We start from the raw sequence: 20,355 nt of genomic DNA, 5'->3' as shown, positions 1-20,355 counted from the left end.
CTCTTGTCCAAATCCTTGAACAGCTTGCTCAAGAAAACCTGCCAGCCCACCCTAGTGTCCCTGGCCCCCACCTCACTTGGTGAAAGAGGTCTGAAAGTACACGCTGAAGAGAAAGCCCTGTTTCTTGGGCGCTAATTTTCTTCCTTGTTAATACCAGAGGAAGGAAGCCCCACCGGCTGGCAAGGTGGTATCAGCAGCCTGGTGTGGGGTAAGGCGTGTCCCCTGCCTCCCAACAGGACAGCGGGAGAATAGAGACCTCTATATTCATTTTATTTTCGAGACGAGCTCTCATGGAGGCCAGGCTGGTCTTGACCTTACCATCTAACCAAGACCTTGAACCTCTGATTCCCAGCCTCCGCCTCCTGAGTTTGGGGGGTTATCAGTTTGCACCATCAACCCAAGTTCTTGGATTGAACCCAGGGCTCCCTTCATGCTAGCCAGGCGCTCTATCAACTAAACTACATTTGCAGCTCAAGAGACACCCCCCAACCAGATGCTTCCCCATGGGAGCAATGAGATATCATCCCTCGGTAGCACCCCAGGCAGGCAATACCAGGTGCTACACATACCTACCGGCCACCCCACAGGGGACACTCCCCTTGTTCATTTGACCTGGTAAACACAAAGGAAACCCCCCCCCCCCGTTTCTGGATCCTTCCATGCCATCTGAGGGAACCAGAAGCCACAGGCATTGTAGATGCTGGGATGGAGGCGACTCCGGGTCTTGAGTGGAGAGGGTTAACCGTGGGCTCTTGGCTTCATGGCTCTGTTCCAAAGGGTCTCCGTTAACACCAGAGGTCTCCTGCTGTCTCACTCTCTTTAATAGATTTTTCCCATTGACGGCTCGGTTTATTGACTATCATTTCCTTTGCTGTGGGGGAGCTATTTTCTGGGTCACTGATCCAACCAACTTAAAAAGGGCTGCATTGATTGGGTTTTATTGGTGGTGACTTGCCCAGATAGCCGCTGACTTGCCCCTACCTGCTAACAGCTCCTTTGTTCCCCCCCTCCCAGCCCCCACCCACCCACCCTGTTGACTTATGGGGGGGCAGGGTGAGGACAAAGTTGAAGCACTTAGGTGGCCTTTATGGAGTAATGGGGATCTACTAGCTGCCTCCTGCTCTCGGCAGCTCTGGGGTAAAGTCCATTAAGAGAAAAGGAGGAGAAGCTTGCAGAGCTTCAGGAAGGACTCATTTGTTGATCGAGCACTTACCCAGCACCTAATGCGGGGGTGGGGGGGGTTGTCACCTACGGTGTCCTTAGTGACATTTACAGGTGGCAAAACTCTTGAATCCATCATTCACTTGATGCCACGGTGATAATAAATAAGACAATAATTGTTGCCACTTTATACACAAGAGATAGAAGGTTAAAAAGAGGAAGCCTGCCCAAAACCACACGCACATGCATGCACATGCATGCACGCACAAACACACACAAAGAGAACCTCTCAACTTCATTTGGAGTACTGGTTTTTCTATGCCGAGAGCCCAAGCAGCTAATGACAGGTTTGAGGCCACAGTCGTACTTACTGTAAGCAAGTGATTAGCTCTATTTGTGCAGGGCCTGGGTCACTTGTAAAGGGAAAGGGGGAAAGGGCCTAGAAGAACCACGGAGACCCTGGAGATAACTAGGCCAATCCCCTCCTTATAAGGGCAGGGGGAAGGAGCTAGAGAGATGGCCCAGTGGTGAAGAGCACTGGCTACTCTCCTAGCGGAGCTGGGTTCAGTTCCCAGCACCCTCGTGGCATCTCACAACCATCTGTACCTCCAGTTCCACAGGATCTGACACCCTCTCCTGGCCTCCACAGACACCAGGCACACACATGGTGCATATACACCCACATAAGCAAAGCACTCACTCACATAAAAGAAAAATAAATAGTTTTAAAAAAAAAATAAGTGGGAAAAACTGAGCCTCGGAAATGTAAAATAACAGGCTGGGGATGTCCGCTCAGAGGTCCAGTTCTTGCCTAGAGTGCATGAGGCCAAGCATGGAAAGAAAAGAGAGAATGCGAGAGGGGCGGGGCTTGGCGCTTGGCATCTGTGCCATGGCGGTCTCTCTCCTGCTTTGGGGAGGGCGAATCCGAATCCAGGCGCGTGAGGCTGCCCTTCTCAAGGCAAGGGTGTTTCAAGGAGAACTGGCTTCTACGCTGCCCCCGTCTACAGAGTCAGAGAAGAGTAAAAAGGTAGCAGGCCCAAATGGCAAGACAGAAAGTGTGCTCAAAGAGCCCACGCTGGCTCCCGAGCCGGCTGACACCACCACCTACAAGAGCCTGCAGCATCATGACCACAACACCTTCCTAGACCTGAGCCTGGACCTCTCCAAGTTCAGGCTGCCACGGCACTGAACTCAACTCAGGGTAGACCCCCATGTCGGTCCCATGAATTCCTGCCTGTGAGAATAAAAAGTCAGAGTCACAAAAAAAAAAAAAAAAAAAAGAAAAAAGAAAAAAAAAAAGAAAGAAAGGGGGTTAGGCTGGGGGTGTGGCTTCCTTGATAGAAAGCCCTGGTTCCCATCCTCAGGCTAGCACAAAAACAAGCACAGTGACAGATGCCTGCAGTCCCACCATCTAGGAGTCCCACCATCTAGATGACCTCATCTAGGAGGAGAGGTGGAGGCAGGCTAATCCGAAGTTCAAATTCATCTTTGACGACATAGATAATTCAAGGTTGCCCCTGATGTGAGACTCTGTCAGAAGGAAGGGGGTGGGGGAAGGAGAGAGGGAGGGAGGAAGGAAGGGGAATTATGTGCTCAAGGTCAAATAGCACTCATATGCGTGTTCACTCACTCATTAACATGTTGGTACTTGGAAACCTTCCCCGGCGCTTAAGTGAGGAGTGGAGTACAGAGAAGCCAGCTACCTGCAGGAGCACTCATCTGTCGCCACCGCTTTGATCTTTATCTACATCACTTATGGGACTTTTCCTCCCTCACCCTCCCACCCCAGCCTGCGAGCACAGGCAGGGTAGCCCACTGGGTCGCTCCACAGAGCTTCGCCTTGGTAGCCACACTGGGATGCCCCTCCAGTTCCACCCTTTTCCCTCATCCTGGGCAATATTAAAAGGAGAGCCCGGGCTACCCAAGTCCTTCTGAAAGCACAGGGCTCCCGTGTGCAGAACATGAATAGAATGCTGACCTGCGGACCAGGAGCATGAGTTAGGGGTGGTCCTTTGACTCTCGTAGGGGTAGATACCTGTGTGATGACCTCAGCCTACGAGGAGGGAGTGGGGGTGGGGCACATGTCTGTGTGCATGTCTTAAGGCAAGGCCGGCAGAGTTCGTCCTGGTCCTCCCGTTTGTTTGCGAGTTCTTTTATTCATTCAGCAAGCTTCTGTTGGCCCAGCACTTCCTCTGTGGCGAGCATCGCCCTGGGACCTGGTGATTCACAGATGAGCAAGACAGTCTCTTGCCTAGAAGAAACTTGTGGCTATATGTGGGGGAGAATCACATGTACAAAGAATTTCAGCTTGGTGTACCAAGCACCACAAGAAAGATACAGGGGAAGGGAAAGAGGCAGTAGAAAGGCAGGGCTAGAAAGCAGCTAGAAGCGCAAAAGCTAAACAAAGAACACACAGGGCTCACAGGGTGGGCCAACTGTGAGAAACATGCAGAGGCAGGGCTGATGCGCTCTGAAGCAGAGCGCGCAAGTTCAAGGGAGGGGGGAGAGGAGTAAGGGCGAAGCGGCCAGCTGAGGACCGGAATTTAGGAAGTATAGGCAGCGAGAGTCTAAGTCTGGGGTGGAAGCATAGAAATCAGACAAGGTCAGTTCTTTTGCATGGAAAGGCCCTACAACCAAGCCATTACTCTTTGGGCCTCCAAAATGCCAAGCTGTGTGGGATGCCCGCGGTCCGTGGGAGAGACATTCTGCCGCGGGGATAGTGACGTCACTGCCTTTCAACCTCCATCCCTCTCTCTCATCAGCCCCCTCTAATGCGAAATTTGTGTTTCGTTCCATCTGGATGAGAGAATTAAATCATCCAGATTAAATAAATTAAGTGAATGTCTTCTCCCGGGCAGGAAGCTTGGCACATCTCAGGGAGAATTCCAGCAAACCATCCAGAAACCCAGCGATGGTCTGAGAGCCGCTCGAATGGGCCACAGCTAAAAGGGTCTGCCGGAATGGCCAGAACCCATTTCCCTGTCCTCACCTTCAGCAGTCAGTGGGTGCACTGTAAAATCACAGAGTAGCAGCTCCCTAGAGTGGCTGAGACACTTGGATGCTTGTGACAGAGACGAATCCCACACCTGTACAAGTCACATTCCGCCTATGAACCCACAGATCCCAGAGAAATTCTGTACCCAGACACCAAAGGAAGAGGGAAGTTTATGCCCTTTCCCTTTTAAAATACTTACTTATTCATCCTATGCATATGAGTACACTGTGGCTGCCTTCAGACACACCAGATCCCATTACAGATGGTTGTGAGCCACCAGGTGGTTGCTGGGAATTGAACTCAGGACCTCTGGAAGAACAGTCAGTGCTCTTAACCACTGAGCCATCTCTCTAGCCCCATTGTAGGCCCCCCTTTTAAAGTGGCTTTTATACACACATTGTCCACTTTTACATATACACACACGTCACACATCATGGACACAGCACACTGGATGAGTACCTGTATCTAATATCTCTCATCACACACACACACACACACACACACACACACACACACACACACATACACACACACACACACAGCGGGTGGGGGCAGAGAGAGAGAGAGAGAGAGAGAGAGAGAGAGAGAGAGAGAGAGAGAGAGTGAGCAATTTTTCAAAATTTGTAATTTCAAACTCAGGAGATCTAGGATAGTATGTGATCTCCTGGGGTAACTCTGGGGCTCGAGAGGGGATGGCTCAGCAGTTAAGGACACTTGATGCACTTCCAGAGGACCCAGGTTCAGTTCCATCACTCACATGTTGGCTCACCACCTTCTGTGACTCCAGTCCGAGGGGATCAGATGCCTTCTTCTGTCCTCTTGGGGGGTACCCACATTCATGGCAGACATACACACATACGTGTAAGTTAAAAACAAAAATAATTTTCAAAAAAAAATAGCATAGCTCTGTGGGATGATGTCACAGGTGAGGCAGGTACAGATAGAAGGAGGCCTGTCATTGGACGAGAAGGAAGGATAGGCAGGAGAGAAGTTTGAAGGAAGAGGAGGAGACTGAAAACGGAAAGGAGGAAGAGACGGGAGGGAGCTGGAGAGAAGCCATGGAAGGACAATATGGCGGGTGATGTTAAGATTCCGCTCTGTGTATTTACAGGTTGTTATTAATGTTCTTAAGGGATGGATGGTACTGGGCTCTGTATATCTTATTGGGTCAAAGGTTATTGTGTTGTGTGCTCTTTTATGTGACGTTTGAGTGTAGGAAAGTGTGAGGCGGCTAGAGACCCTGGGCCGCAGCTGCGGAATTGGGATGCGTTTCCGCCAAGATATCTAGCAGGTATCTTGGGGCACCGTGTGCCGGACCTAGCAAGATAAAAGACAACCATATTTTTTTTTTATTTTTTATATTTTTACAACAACATAGCTCCTTTGAATACTTGCCACGAATCAAGCAGCACTCCTCTGAGACCAGAGCTCAACAAATTCTGGCCTCCACCTGCAAACAGGCGCCAACGGTTTGAAAAGACAGTCAAGAGAATAATCCTCGATGCATGAAATTTATATGGAATTTGAATGTCCGGATCCATAAATACAGTTTTGCTGGAACGCATGCCACGTTCATCAAGTCTTTTTTTTTTTTTTTGTCCGGAGCTGGGGACCGAACCCAGGGCCTTGCACTTGCTAGGCAAACGCCCTACCCTGAGCTAAATCCCCAACCCCCAAGTCTTCTTTTAAATGGTACTCTCATTCCCATGCCCAGCCTTGGGTCCTCTTTAGCATTTACCCTCCCTCCCAGCTGACACAACAGGGTAACCTGATCTACTAGGAAACAGTATTGGGCAGGCTGACTCTGTTGCTCACTCCTGGGACCTGCTCCCCTACCTGAGGCTTTAAGACAGTGTGCAGGGCATCACGGACCTGCACACTGCAGAGAAGTTTCAAGTCCTGAGAGTGGTATCTCCATCACCACTGTCCAGCAGGCATCAGCAACCGAATCTCTACTCATCTGGACCAGAATGCTACAACTCTCCTCCCCACAGCCCAATAAATGGTTTTTATCTTTCTGTTTTGTTTCAACAGGGTGCCGTGCCACCCAGGCTGGCTTCTCTCTACACCACTAAGAATGGCGTTGAATCTCTGATCTTCCTGCCTAACATCTCCCCAGGACTGGAATTACACATGCGTGCCACCATGCTAGGTGTATGCCACACTGGAGACCAAAGTCGGGGCTTCATGCATCCTATGAAAGCACTCTGCCAATTGAGCTACAGCACGTGATTTTATAAAACTTTCTATCTCCTATCTCGGGGGGAAGATGGTTCGGTTATCCTCTGTCCAAACACAGACCCATCTTGGTTTCATTCATTCAACCATTACAGATGGTTGTGACCACCATGTGGTTGCTGGGAATTGAACTCAGGACCTCTGGAAGAGCAGTCAATGCTCTTAACCACTGAGCCATCTCTCCAGCCCTGCATATGGATTCTTTTTTTTTTTTTTCATTTTTTTTCCTTTTTTCTTTTTTTCAGAGCTGGGAACCGAACCCAGGGCCTTGCGCTTGCTAGGCAAACGCCCTACCACTGAGCTAAATCCCCAACCCCGGATTCTTTTTTTTTACACAAATAGTATTGTGTCATTTATCTTCTGATTCTCTTTCCCCTTTCACATTTCTGCCCTTAGCTTGCTCTTTGGGGCACAGTGTGCGTACAGCAAAATGTGTAGCATGCAGTTTCCATTTATTTTATTGATTTATAGATTTATTTATTTATTATATATGAGTATGCTGCAGCTGTCTTCAGACACACCAGAAGAGGGCATCAGATCCCATTACAGATGGTTGTGAGCCACCATGTGGTTGCTGGGAATTGAACTCAGGACCTCTGGAAGCATGGTCACTCCTCTTAGCCGCTGAGCCATCTCTCCAGCCCCATTTTATTTATTTATTTATTTATTTATTTTTTTTAAAACACTAATGCACATAAAATAAAATATAAAAATCTTTTTAATTTTTTTTGTTTTATTTATTTGTTTCCTTAGTTGGTTGGTTGGTTGGTTTTTCTTTTTTTTTTTTTTTTTTCGGGGCTGGGGATCGAACCCAGGACCTTGTGCTTCCTAGGCAAGCGCTCTAGGTTGGTTGGTTTTTCAAGACAGGATTTCTCTGTGTAGCCCTGGCTGTCCTGGAACTCACTCTGGTAGACCAGGCTGGCTTTGAACTCAAGAGATCTGCCTGCCTCTGCCTCCTGAGTGCAGGGATTAAGATGTGTCACTGCTGCCTGGTTAATTTTTTCATTTTTAAATATACGTGTCTCTGTGCACGTGCGTGTGCGTGTGCGTGTGTGTGCACATTCACATGTTTTAAGATGCCCACAGATGCCAGAAGAGGGTGTCAAATCCCTTGGGGCTAGGGTTATGAATGGTTCTGAGCCCCCTGATGTGGATGCTGGGCAGCAAACTCAGGTCCAAAAGAGAAGCAAGAATTAGTAACTGCTGGGCCATGTCTCCATCGCTTTAAAGCTTGATGGTGTTTACATCTGTCCTGGTGGCCCTCTGTAGCCTTGCGTTCCATAGCCGCAAACCCAGCCAACCACAGAATGAAGACGTTAAACTTTTTAAGTGTGTCTGTGCCAAACGTGTGCTGACTTTTTTCTTGTTGTTGTCTCCTAACAACAACAGTTGTTGTGCTGGACACTGTAAGTAAACTGGCGTGGCTTAAAGGGTAAAGGGTGCACCTGAATTCGGACCCGTCACTGCACCCCATGCTACACAGTGGATTGTGGGTATCCTCAGAGGACCCTGAAACATATCCCAGGGCACAGCTGTAAACATCTGTGTGCTCCACTCGGATTTAAAAAAGAGAGAGAAAGAAAAAGAAAAACCAGCAGTTCTAACATCAACATAGGTTATTTATGTCTCTTCTCAGCCAATAAACTACCCTCCTTCCCCACAAGGGACTTATTATTCTGGATCCTGTCACCACCCATTGGTTAAATTTGTCCCTTTGCTGTAGTTTTTCTGTGGGGGGGAGGAGGGGCATGAAACAGCAGCTCATGTAGCCCAGGCTAGTCTCCTGCTCACTATGTAGCCAAAGCTGGTCATGAACCCAACCCTTGCCTCCGTCTCCCAATGTAATACTGGGAATTTCTGGCATGTGCCAGCCACTATGACCAGTTTGCATTTGTTCTAGAACTTCATCGATAGACACCGTAGCAAGCTCCTTCCTAATTCATGTCTTGCCTCTTTCCACCAGCCTGCCTCGGAGATGTTTCTATGTGGCTGCGGGGATGCGGGAGTTTGTTCTTTTCAGCTGCCCCGGGCACTAAACTTGGGGAACTCTGCACGAGGCTCTGTGCCACTTTCTGTGCTGCCGGCTGCATCCCAGAGCATCCACCTGCCTGGCTGGTTCCCATTCTAGGGAGAGTTCCTCAGCTGGCCAGCCACATCTTTGCCTCCTTATGAAGCTGCGTCCCTATTTCTCTGGGATGAATAGCTGGAAACAGAGGTGCTGGGGTACAGGAAATAGGCAGGCTGAGAGGGGCAAACTCTCAAAGCAGAAAAGTCAGGGAGTGCGGGAGAGGCTGCTTCGGTACTCCTCTCCGGACCTCACTCCCCTCCCCTGCCGCCCCTCCAGGGAAACCTTTCAGCTCCTCTCCCCAGGCTCCACGCTCCACGCTCCACGCCCCACGCTTCACGCCCCACCCCCACCCCCACCCCGGTGCCCTCTTACAGGACCGGGCTAAGCGCTTAGCTTCCTGAACATGGCTGCCACCACAGCAGCCCGCACCATCCTGCTGCATTAAACGACGATAATCAATGAACTGCTAACTCTATTGCCATAAAGGAGAGAGCCCAACCTTATATAATTCTTTTTAATTGTTTTCTCACATTACAAGGGATTTTTTTTTCTTTCTGCTAAACTTATTCCACCATAAGTTATGTCGTTTAATTTCTCAAAGTGCTAATAATTTAATTGCTTCCTTCCTGCAGACAAAGTGCCTGCGCTGTCCTCCCTCCCCAGCACGGAGATTATAAAACGGAGTTGGCAGGAATACCTGAGAGGGGCGTCATTTTGGCGGTAGGACTTGATAGGAAACAGCTTTCTCAGAAGTCAGTATGTGGGACTAGGAATTTGGCTTGGGACTTCAAAGAGGCAGGAGGCCCAGCTGAGCCTGCCCACTAGCTCCAGGGGGTTTATCATAATCACAGGGGAGGGGAAAGGAAGGCTCTGAGATCAGAGTGAAGTGGCTAGGTGAAGTCCGGGGAGCTTGCAAGGCTGTCAAGGAAGCTGGGGTCTGTCAGAGCATCAGGGAATTAGACCAGATGAAGGGGTGGGGTAGGGGTGGGGGTGTGTGCTGATAGTGACATCTGTTAACAGCAAGTAGAAGCTCCCAGCACTCACAGAAGCAGAGGCATGTGGATCTCTGAGTTCAAGGCTAGCCTGGTCTACAGAGCAAGTTCCAGGATAGCCAGGGCTACCCAGAGGAATCCTGTCTCAAAAACAAACCCTATGGCCCCTGTAAACTGGCAGCCTGTACCACTCTAGTACATCTTGTTTTACTGTCACACATGCACAGTGTTAATGCTGTCTAACAGGTGAGCAAACCCAGGCAAAGAGAGGTTAAGTCGAGCCAGTGAGGTAGCTCAGTGGGAGGAGGAATCTGAATGCAGATCTAAGAGCCTGAGCTCAGTCCCTGATCCCACAGAGGGAAAACCAGCTCCCAAGGGTTAGCCTCTGATCTCTGCATATGCTTTCTCACACACGTGCAAACACACACACACACACATGCACACACACACAAATAAATAAATAAATAAATAAATTTCTAAAAATGTTTAAAGAGATAAGGATAAGTCATGAGTGTGTTGTGGGTCATCCCAGCACTTGAGACACAGAAGTAGGAACACCAAGCATTCGGCCAACCTGGGCAGTAGATTGAGACTTTATTTTAAAAGCCAAAGGCTCTTTCTGAAGAATCTCTTGCCTTTTCTCTACATACACTGTTTCTTCCTCTCTCTCTCTTCCCCCTCTCCTCTCTCCTCTCTCTCCCTTCCCATGGAGAATTCCCTGACCCCCTTTCTTTGGGTCAGTGAACTCGCCTGTCCAAGAGCAGCTTCCCAATAAACCTCCATTAAAACGAAGCAAAAAAACAAACAAACAAAAATCAAAAAACCCAAAGTCACATAAACACAAGAACCTGAGTTCTGTAGTTAGGACCCATGTAAAAGACCAGGCACAGTGGCACACACCTGTCACCCCAGTTCTGGGGAGACGGAGACTGGCAACAGATCCCTAGGGCCCTCTGCCGGCCCCGCATAGCCTATTTGGACATCCCCGGGCCAGTGAGAGACCATGTCGCAAAAAAACGAGACAGATGGTGCCTGAGGAACAAACTCTGAGGATGTCCTCTGGTCTCCATACTCGTGTACATGCCTGTGCAGCTGCCCCTGAGCACACGCATGAAACCATGCACACGCACGCATGCAAACATGCATGTACACACAAAGTTAAAAGGGAAGGAGGGAGGGAAGAAAAAGGCAGGCAGGCAGGCAAGCTAACTTACTGACATCAAAAAAATTTAGCCTTCAGAACCCAAGTTTTCATCAGCAGCACAATCGTGCCCTGGTGTATCTGTCTGGGTTGAACGATGAGGTCAAATCTATGTGCCCAGGATGCAGGCCTGGGGACAGGATCATGGATGAGCTATTCTCCATGTTTCCAAGTCCTTCTTCCTGGTCCCTCCAGCCCAGGGTCTGATCCCACAGGAGCTGCCCTTCCCACGCAGTGACTCCCACAGTCACTTGTAGGCCTTACTCTACAAGATGCCCACATCCCTCAGCCCCACCCTCAGCAACCCTGAGTCACTGCCCTTTGCTTTCCATCTGCCTCTCCCACCTTTACAACCACTGCTGCTGCTGTTTTTCAGGCCTGGAACTGTCCCCTTGTCACTGGTGTCATCTCTTCCAACCCACACATTCTAACCAGAAAAAAAAAAAACCCTTCCCCGAATCCCAAAGTAGAGTCCTCCAGTCACAGCTGCCCCAGCTTCCACAGAACATCTGGAACATGTCTTCCAGCTCTGGTCAATGGGGCTGCTGGAGGGCGGTCTCTTTGCAGTCCCCTCTTGTGACTTACTAGCTCCGTGACTCTGGGGACATTTTGTAGTTTCTCTGAACCTGTTGGTGCGGGGATAAATGAGTAGCACGTGTAAAACGGTCAGTCAGGCACGGGATTGAGCGCTGAAAGAGAACTTCGCTGCCGTGACTGGCTGTCGTTCCGACTTCCTAACAGTACCGGCTGTCGAGCAGTCGCTCAATAAAGAAGTAAGTGAAGGGGTTGGAGAGGTGGCTTAGAGGTTAGGAGCACTGGCTGCTCTTTCAGATGTTCAAGTCCCAGCATCCACAGGGTGGGTCGCAACCATCTGTGATTCCAAGGGATCTGCTGCCCTCTGGCCTCTGCCTTCACCAGGCCGTACATGGTGCATATGCACACACGCAGCAGGCAAAACACTCATCCACGTAAAATAAATAGAATCTTTCAAAATAAAGTGATGCCAGGTGGTGGTGGTGGTGGCCCGTGCCTTTAATCCCAGCATTTGGGAGGCAGAGGTAGGCGGTTTTCTGAGTTTGAGGTCATCATGGTCTACAGAGTGAGTTCCGGGACAGCCAAGACTACACAGAGAAACCCTGTCTCAGGATAAAAAACAATGATGGATGGATAGACAGACACACACAAAGACAGATAGATACATACATAGACAGACAGACAGAAAGACAGATAGACATGGGGATGTAACTCAACTGGTCAGTGCTTGCCTAGTGTATGTGAAGCTTTGAGTTTGATCCCCAGCACCACAGAAGCGAGGCGTGTGTCCCAGTCTGAGCTACATGAGACCCTATCTCAAAAATAAAAGTGCAGCCCCTGTTGCACCCAGTCACTGTGTCACTCCTCTGTCTAAGCTGAGAAAATACGCTGTGCATCTCTGGGAGGGGGGGCCGTAAATCACCAAGCTCTCCCCACCCCCAACCCCAAGGAGACTACTGGTGGCAGCAGAACACACCCCTATCAGTGACACCTCTTCACTAGGTCACGGCCCAAGGTCTCCACACTTGGCAGAGACTTGCAGAGGCGAAGTGAGAGGCCGGCACGCAGAACTGCGAGACCTCTAGAAATCCATTTCAGCTAAGCACAGGGAACGCAGAGTAGCAGCACCTCTTCCGGGCGTAGGCGTGGCTTCCTCCGCCCTCCAATTGACACGCCCATCCCCCAGGTGGCCTCTGGTTCCTCAAACTTGAATTAGGAAAAATGTTATTAGTAAACATAATTCCGCCGGGCCCACCCACCTCTCTGACTAAACAGGAAGCACCTGGCAGGTAGAGGCCTGCTTTTCATCCCTGTGGACAATCTTTCTCCCCTGGCACCCACTCGCTCAGTCCTCCACCCACAAGTATTCATTATGCACTGATGTAGGCGCCAAGGGGGGGCACTGGGGCTCATCTTTTTTTTTTTTTTTTTTTTTTTGAGCACGTGGGGCTGGGGGAAGATGTGTTTATGCAGTTCAGAGGTTGACTATCTACCTCTATTGCTCTCCACCTTAATTTTTGAGACATAGTTTCACAAAGCCTGGTATTCACCAGCTGGCTAGATTGGTGAGCTGGTGAGCACGGTGATTCTCCTCCCAGAGTGCTCCCTGGGAATCTGAGCTTCATGATTATTCAGCAAGTATTTGACCCACTCAGCCCTTCTCCCTAACCCTGAGGCTTGGTCTTTTTGTAGCACTAACTCGCGGCTAAATCTCCTACAAAAGCTCCTGACAAAAGCTTGCTTCACTGCCTCCCAGAGGACAGCAGAGGCCCAGCCAAGGCTAGCAAGGAGAACCCAGGTGCGCATCTAGGAAGAGAAGTGACTCCTTTTCCTCTTGTCCTTACTAACAGTGTCTGAGGACCCACGGGGGCAATCACAAGCTGGACCTGGAATCTCAGGGAGGATCCGGCTCAGGCTACACAAGAGGAAATCTTGCTGCCTGAGTTCTGGGACAATATCCTAAGCTACTGAAGTGTAAAAGTAACTCTCCTTACTTAGGTAAAGAGACCTGGAGTTTCTCTCTCTGCCCTACAGCCAGCCAACAAATGAGAGATCACAAAGACAGGATGCCCCAGGGAAATCCTTTAGACAGGCATTCCAAAAGTTTTCAAAGTCCCCATCTCCTCCCTCCCTTTGTGCCTTCCATACCGCCCTGGAATCTTCCCCTTTCCTTCTCTCGCCCAGCCTTGGGTCTTCAGTCCTGATGGTATCTCCTCAGGCTAGGACAACTTGTGCTGACCCCCACTCCAGTCTGTTCATCTCAATGCCCGAGCCATTGCCACCTCATCCAAAAGTTCTTCTGTGACCCTTCGAGGAAAGAGGAGCTCTTTCTGTCTCTCCCCTTGGAACCGGAAGCTCAGGCCTCCCCTAGGCTGTAGCCAAGGTCTCAGCTTCTGAAACCATATCCCATGCGTTGGTAGATTGGCTGAGACCCTTCCCAGCCGGGTGGCTTCAGGCAAGTTCCCTCCCTAGTTCTTGGTTGTTTAGTTTGGTTTGGCAGAGTGGGGCATGCCTTTTAATCCCAGCACTCTGGAGGCAGAGACGAGAAGATCAAGAGTTGAAGCCAGTTTGAATATGAATGGCCCCATAGGCTCATAGATTCTGGTGTTTAGTCACCAGGGAGTGGGGCTCTTTGAAAGGATTAGAAGGATTGGGAGGTGTGGCCTTATTGGAGGAAGTGTGTCACTGGCGGGGCAGGCGGGTGGCCTTTGAGGTTTCAGATGCCTATCACGAGATCCAACTCTTCTTCCTTTCCTCTCTCTCTCTCTCTCTCTCTCTCTCTCTCTCTCTCTCTCTCTGCCAGTGGATCAGGATGTAGCTCTCAGCAACTGCTCCAGCACCCATCTTCGTGCCACCATGCTTCCTTCCTACCATGATAATAATGGACTGAACCCCTGAAACTGTAAGCCAGCCCCAGTTAGATGCTTTCCTTTGCAAGGGTTGCCTTGGTCATGGTGCCTTTTCACAACAATAGAACCGTGACTAAGACAGCCACCTAGGCTACACAAAGACACCGTTTCTAAAATATCTACAAGAAAGAAGGAGAAAGACAGAGAAAGAAAGGGTCAGGAAAGGAAAGAGGGAGAGAAGGGAGGAAGCAAGCAGCAGAGGAAATTGCTCATTTCAGCAAAAAGTTTGATTTCCCCAGAGGCCATGTAAAAAAAAGTCAAGTGTGGTGGTTCATGCTTGCAGTCCCAGGGCTGGGGAAGACAGGGGTACCTCGGAATCTCACTGGCCTGACCTATTTGGCCTGCTTGGTTCTAGACCAATGAGAGAGCCTGATTCAAAAAACAAAAAAGAAAAAAGGGAAAGAAAAGTAGTTAGTGCCTAAGAGATGACAGCAAACCTTGTCCCCTGGTCTCCATGCTTACCCAGTGGCATTTGCCACTACAGCCAGCTCCCTTGGGTTGTTGATCCAGTCATGCCAATGCGCTCACGGTCCACAACCATGAGTGTGCCGGCCAGGAAGAAGTTCCGGTTTGATTGGGAGACCCACAGAGGCCTGTATATGAGTCCAGCCACTGTTTATGAGGGTAGAGCCACAAGAAACTGAACAGTGTTGTCTCAGGAAGGCACAGCGAAGCCCCAAGAATGGTAATGAGAGATATCATACAATTTCAGTAGAGGGCCAATGACACGGCTCAGCAGAAAAGGTGTTTACTTTTTTTTTTTTTAAAGATTTATTTATTATTATGTATAAATACACTGTAGCTGTCTTCAGACACACCAGAAAAGGGCATCGGATCCCATTACAGATGGTTGTGAGCCACCACGTGGTTGCTGGGAATTGAACTCAGGACCTCTGGAAGAGCAGTCAGTGCTCTTAACCACTGAACCACCTCCCCAACCCTCAATGTAGGTTTATTAAGGAAAGGTTAAAAAAAAATAAATAGGGGTTGGGGATTTAGCTCAGTGGTAGAGCGCTTGCCTAGGAAGCGCAAGGCCCTGGGTTCGGTCCCCAGCTCCGAAAAAAAGAACCAATAAATAAATAAATAAATAAATAAATAAATAAAATTCAAACTTCCAAGAGCAGGGAAAAGTCCACCTCATTGTAGGACTTTTGAATTTGGTTCCACGTGGACGTCTCACGTACTCAGTAAGTGGTTCACATGTGTAACTTTAAGCACAATATGAAATACAAACTCAATAGCCTCTGTTTTCAACTCTGCTAGGACAAAGACAATCAAAGGTCTAATTACCAAAAGGACAGAAGGAAAGATGGAAAAGTGGTCACGGACTTAGGCTGAGAAGCTACAAGGGCTAGAGAAGCCAGAGAGAACTGTCAGAGCATAATTAGCCTCCCCAGGGGAGGCCGGGAGGGGCTGGAGTCTGAGCGGTAGAAGGGACCACTTTAAAAAAAAAAGTTTTGGGGTTGGGGATTTAGCTCAGCGGTAGAGCACTTGCCTAGCAAGCGCAAGGCCCTGGGTTCGCAAGGCCCTGAGTTCGCAAGGCCCTGGGTTCGCAAGGCCCTGGGTTCGCAAGGCCCTGGGTTCGGTCCCCAGCTCCGGAAAAAAAAAAAAGTTTTTTGAGAAAACTTCACACCATCCAGGCTGGCCTTGAAGTTGCTGTATATCTGAGGCTGGTCTTGAACTAATGATCTTCCCAACCTTCTTCCCCTTTTGAATACTGGGATCAGAGATGTGTCCCACCAAGCCCAGTGTGAGCTGAGGCTGGAACAGGTGCTGGGGATGGCAGGACAGCACTGACCAACTGAGCTGTTTAGACATCGCCAAGAAAGGGCAGCCTTCCAAAGGACAAGCCTGATGATTCCCACCCTGGGTTGCACTGGGGAATTGAAGCAGCAGAGAGAACCAGTGACTCTGGTTGTGTTTACCTTGGCTGCTCACCCATTGTGGGAACTTCAGGATCCCCAACCTGAGCCTCTCAGTGTCTTTGTCACACAGGCAGGCAGATCCGAAAGTAGCTTTAGTGCCTTTGGTTTCATAGCCGCCTTCTGCTAAACGTGCATAAAATGGATTCGTTTTAGCAGTAGTAAAAACCAGAGTGAAAAATCAGATTTATCATTTTAATTAAATATACTTTACACTCGCAATTTTTTTTTTTTTAGAGAGAGCAAAATGCTTCCCCCCCCCTTCCCTGTCAGCTCTCCCTTTGTGGGAGACATTCATATCTGCCCGCACAATTTAAAAAATATCAAAGTACCCCTAAGAGGATATACAATTAACCAGACCTTAACATGTATTCCTCAGCAGAAAATCGAGACTGATTTGTCCGAGGGGAAAAGAAATTGGGGATGTCAAGCAGGTGAGGGTTAGGCGGGGTCGAGGTATCTAAAGACTGAGAATCAGGTCAAACTGGGCAACATAGTGACAGCCTGCTTCTAAAAATAATTTAGGAGGGGTTGGGGATTTAGCTCAGTGGTAGAGCGCTTGCCTAGCAACCGCAAGGCCCTGGGTTCGGTCCCCAGCTCCGAAAAAAAGAAAAAAAATAATTTAGGAGATTAAGCCACAAAGCTGTGGATGGTTTTTTTGTTTTGCTCTGTTTTGTTATTTTTGTTTGTTTCTTTATTTAAATTTCTCTATTGCTGGGCTGGAGAGATGGCTCAGCGGTTAAGAGCACTGACTGCTCTTCCAGAGGTCCTGAGTTCAATTCCCAGCAACCACATGGTGGCTCACAACCATCTGTGATGGGATCCGATGCCCACTTCTGGTGTGTCTGAAAAGAGCGACAGTGTACTCACATAAAATAAATAAATCTTTTAAACAAAAATTTCACTATTGCCAGACTGGGGTTGTAGCTTGATTGATAGGTTTCTCTAGCATGCACGAGGCCCAGGGTTTGACCCCCAGTGCTGCAGAAACCTGTGTCTATAATAGCACACTCAGGAGGGGGAGACAGAAGGATCAGAAGTTCAAGGCTGAGGGACAGAGAGATAAGATGCCTCGGCGGTTAAGGGCACTGTCTGCTCTTCTAGAGGACCTGGGGTTCAATTCTTAGTAATCACACAGTGGTTCAGGACATCTCTACCTCCAGTTCCGGAGAGTCCTAGTGTCCTCTTTAAGCTTCCATGGGCACTGTGTGCACACGAAGCAAAGGCGTGCATGCAGATGTACAGATTAAATTAACTGTAAATTAAAAAAAATAATATTTACCTGGGCATGATGGGAGGAGCCTTTAATCCCAGCCTGGTTTACAGAACAAATGTAGGACAGCCAGGGTTACACAGAGAAACCCCGTCACAGATAGATAGATAGATAGATAGATAGATAGATAGATAGATAGATAGATAGATAGATAGAATAATATTTAACCAATAAATATTTTTTATGTTCAGGGTCATCCCTCAATATATACCAAATTCAAGGCCAGCCTGGGCTCCTTGAGACCCTATCTCGAAAACAAAACAAACAGCAATTAGAAGCAACCTGCTATCCTCACTCCCGGCTTAGAATCGCTAACCTTGGAGGATGAGACAAAAACCCACTGAAGGGCTGGAGAGATAGCTCAGTGGTTAAGAGCCCCGACTGCCCTTCCAGAGGTCCTGAGTTCAGTTCCCAGCAACCACATGGTGGCTCACAACCATCTGTAAAGAGATCCGATGCCCTCTTCTGGTGTGTCTGAAGACCGCTATAGTGTACTTATATATAATAAATAAATAAATCTTTAAAAATAAATAAATTAATTTAAAAAAACCCACTGAAGATGGCACAGGGCTAATGGCTCTCTGAACTTTTGAGTGCTCCCCTATAATGTGGAACTCCACCTATCCACTGTGCAGGGTACAGAGGAAATGACACAAGATGACACGTCGGGAAAGGTTCAGGAAGACAGCGAGGTTTAAAGCTCACATATGAACACCTTAGTTTGGAAATGTCAGGTTGAAGTCATGAATGCCTGATCTCCACCCAGCTAGGTACTGTGTCCCCTCAGCCTTCGGCCTGCACACTGTTCTGATTGGTCTTCTCCACCCAGGTCCCCACGGGGTGACCAAGAGATTAGCTCTGCCCCAAACTATAAACCAACAACCATTGCTACAAACTGCCTGACAAATCTAGGCTTGGGTGGCTGGTGGGACAAACAGGAAATCAATTGGCAGCAGCAGTCAGCTCCTTGAGCTACAGGAGAAGCCCTGGTGACTTTTGGACTCTTGACGGCTAGAAATAACGGAAGAAAGGGTCTCTTTGCAAAGCAAAACAAAACAAAAACTTTGGAAGTAAAGGCTGGGGCAGGAGACAAAGCTCGGTGGACAAGGTGCTTGAGGAGCCTGGGATCCATGGCGAGGCCGGAGTAAAAAACTGGGTGTGGTGGTGCAGACTGCAAGCCCAGCCCTCTGGAGATGGAGAGGCAGGAGGATCAGAAATTCAAGATCATCCTCGATTGCATTGTGGGTTTAAGTTAAGGCTAGCCTAGGATACATCGGGCTATGGAACAACTATTTTTTAATTAATTTTTAAAAAGGGCGCAGGAACACATAAACCACACACACACACACACACACACACACACACACACACACACACACTATTCCCTCCAAAAACAGTTTCCAGGAATAGTCCCCAGGTTTTGCCAGCCCAGGGGTTCCCTGGCCCCGCCTTAGCTGACTGAGCATATAGTTGTCCATTATTTCTGACAAGAACAAATATAGACACTCTCAGGGAGCTGGGGAGGGACTAAGTGGAAAAAAGATGCTTAATCTGTGGAGAGAAACTGCCTTCCCTCAGCAGAGCCCCGCCCAGCGGGAGCCACGGCCTCTCATAATTCAAGTCCACACTTAATTAAAAAGGAAAGCATCGTGCACTCGGGCCAACTGGCTCCAATTCCATCCTCATCCTTCAGACTGCTAGCATTTGTCCGTTTGTCTCTCTCTCTCCGGCCAAAGGGGAAAGAATTTAAAGCAAACAAACCCAACAAAAGCCTTGTCTCCTGCAGTTTTCTGGGAGGGCACATCTGTAAATGGCTGCTCTCCTAGAAACAGAGAGGTGGAGATCTAAATGCACAGGGAGAGACAGGACAGAGCCAAAAATAAAAAAGAGCTCTGCGTGTTCAAGGGAGTCCTGAGCTGCTGCAGGCAGTGAATGTGGAAAGCTGGAGTCACCAGCACCTTCTAAAAATAGAAACTGCTTTTCTCTGGCCGCCACTGGTCCGGGGCCTCTGGGCTCAGGCTCCCCCTTACCCTTTCCTCGTGAGACAGTGTTTCAAAGAGAAGGAGCACAGCTCACATTCTAATCTGTTTGCAAATATTAAAATGGGGCCAGTGAGACAGTGCTTCGGGGTCAAGGCACTCACTGGCCTCAGCTCAACCACCTGAGTTTGACACCCAGGACCCACACGGTGGAAGGAAAAGAGGGCCTATGACTCTCCTCGTGAGCAGACCACAGCAAGCACGTGCCTCCGGATAAATACAATTAGCAATGTTAAAATATTAAAATGTGGAGCTTTATAAATGGCTCAGGGGGTAAAGACCGGGCTGCATAGCATGAGGGTCAGAATTCAGATCTGTAATATTTATGTATATGCCAAGCGGACACGGCGACCTGTCCATAATCCCAGTGTGAGTGAAGTAAAACCAGGGGAGCCCCTGGGCAAGTTGGCTGGCTACACTAGCCAGACTGGCAGGCTCCAAGTTCAGCCAGAGACACTGCTTCAGTAAATAAGATGGAGATCAATCAAGGAAGTACTCATCTCAACTTTAGACCTCCACATTTGCAGACATGTGTGCACAGGCATGTATGCACACATATGCAAACACACACACACACACACACACACACAAATACACAGAGAAAAGAGAGAGTTTAAAATATTGCTCACCTTTTTAACTTACTCTGTGTGTACACGGGTGTGTATGTGCTCGCGCGTGCGTGCTCACGGATGCCCATGTGTGCAAGTCAAAGGACTCCTTGTAGGAGTTGCCTTTCTTTCAGCCATGTGGGTCCTTGACAACACCTACATCTGTCTGCTAAGCCATCTCACCCAGGCGCTTACTGGATTTACCCAAGTATGAATTATAGGGCCCCAAATTGTGAACCCCCCCCCATTGCTGCAGAGTATTTAGATCAGACTCTCCTTGGGGTTGGCTCACACCCACCCAAGTCCTGTGCTCATCCCTCTGCTCATGGGAACACCGCAATTGTCCCGTACAGATGAGACAGGGTGTGTCCAGGGAACCAGAGCACACTAGAGGAGACTGACTCCTCAGGAGTCA

General features: G+C 48.9%; 1 protein-coding gene across 1 annotated transcript; it reads left to right on the top strand.

Annotated features, from left to right (window-relative positions):
* The first annotated feature begins 2,011 nt into the window (after positions 1-2,011).
* Positions 2,012-2,350, top strand: LOC116910331 (NADH dehydrogenase [ubiquinone] flavoprotein 3, mitochondrial-like). The gene has a single exon (XM_032914190.1). The coding sequence runs from the start codon at positions 2,012-2,014 to the stop codon at positions 2,348-2,350; it is 339 nt and encodes a 112-aa protein (XP_032770081.1).
* Positions 2,351-20,355: the final 18,005 nt, after the last annotated feature.

Source organism: Rattus rattus, chromosome 9 (assembly GCF_011064425.1).
Source record: "Rattus rattus isolate New Zealand chromosome 9, Rrattus_CSIRO_v1, whole genome shotgun sequence".
NCBI classification, from domain to species: Eukaryota; Metazoa; Chordata; class Mammalia; order Rodentia; family Muridae; genus Rattus; species Rattus rattus.
Note: the sequence above shows the minus strand (reverse complement) of the source record. Positions and strands in the feature narration are given on the sequence as shown.

Excerpts from the sequence above, each read along its gene's own strand:
- LOC116910331 (XM_032914190.1), top strand. The coding sequence starts at position 2,012 with ATGCGAGAGGGGCGGGGCTTGGCGCTTGGCATCTGTGCCATGGCGGTC.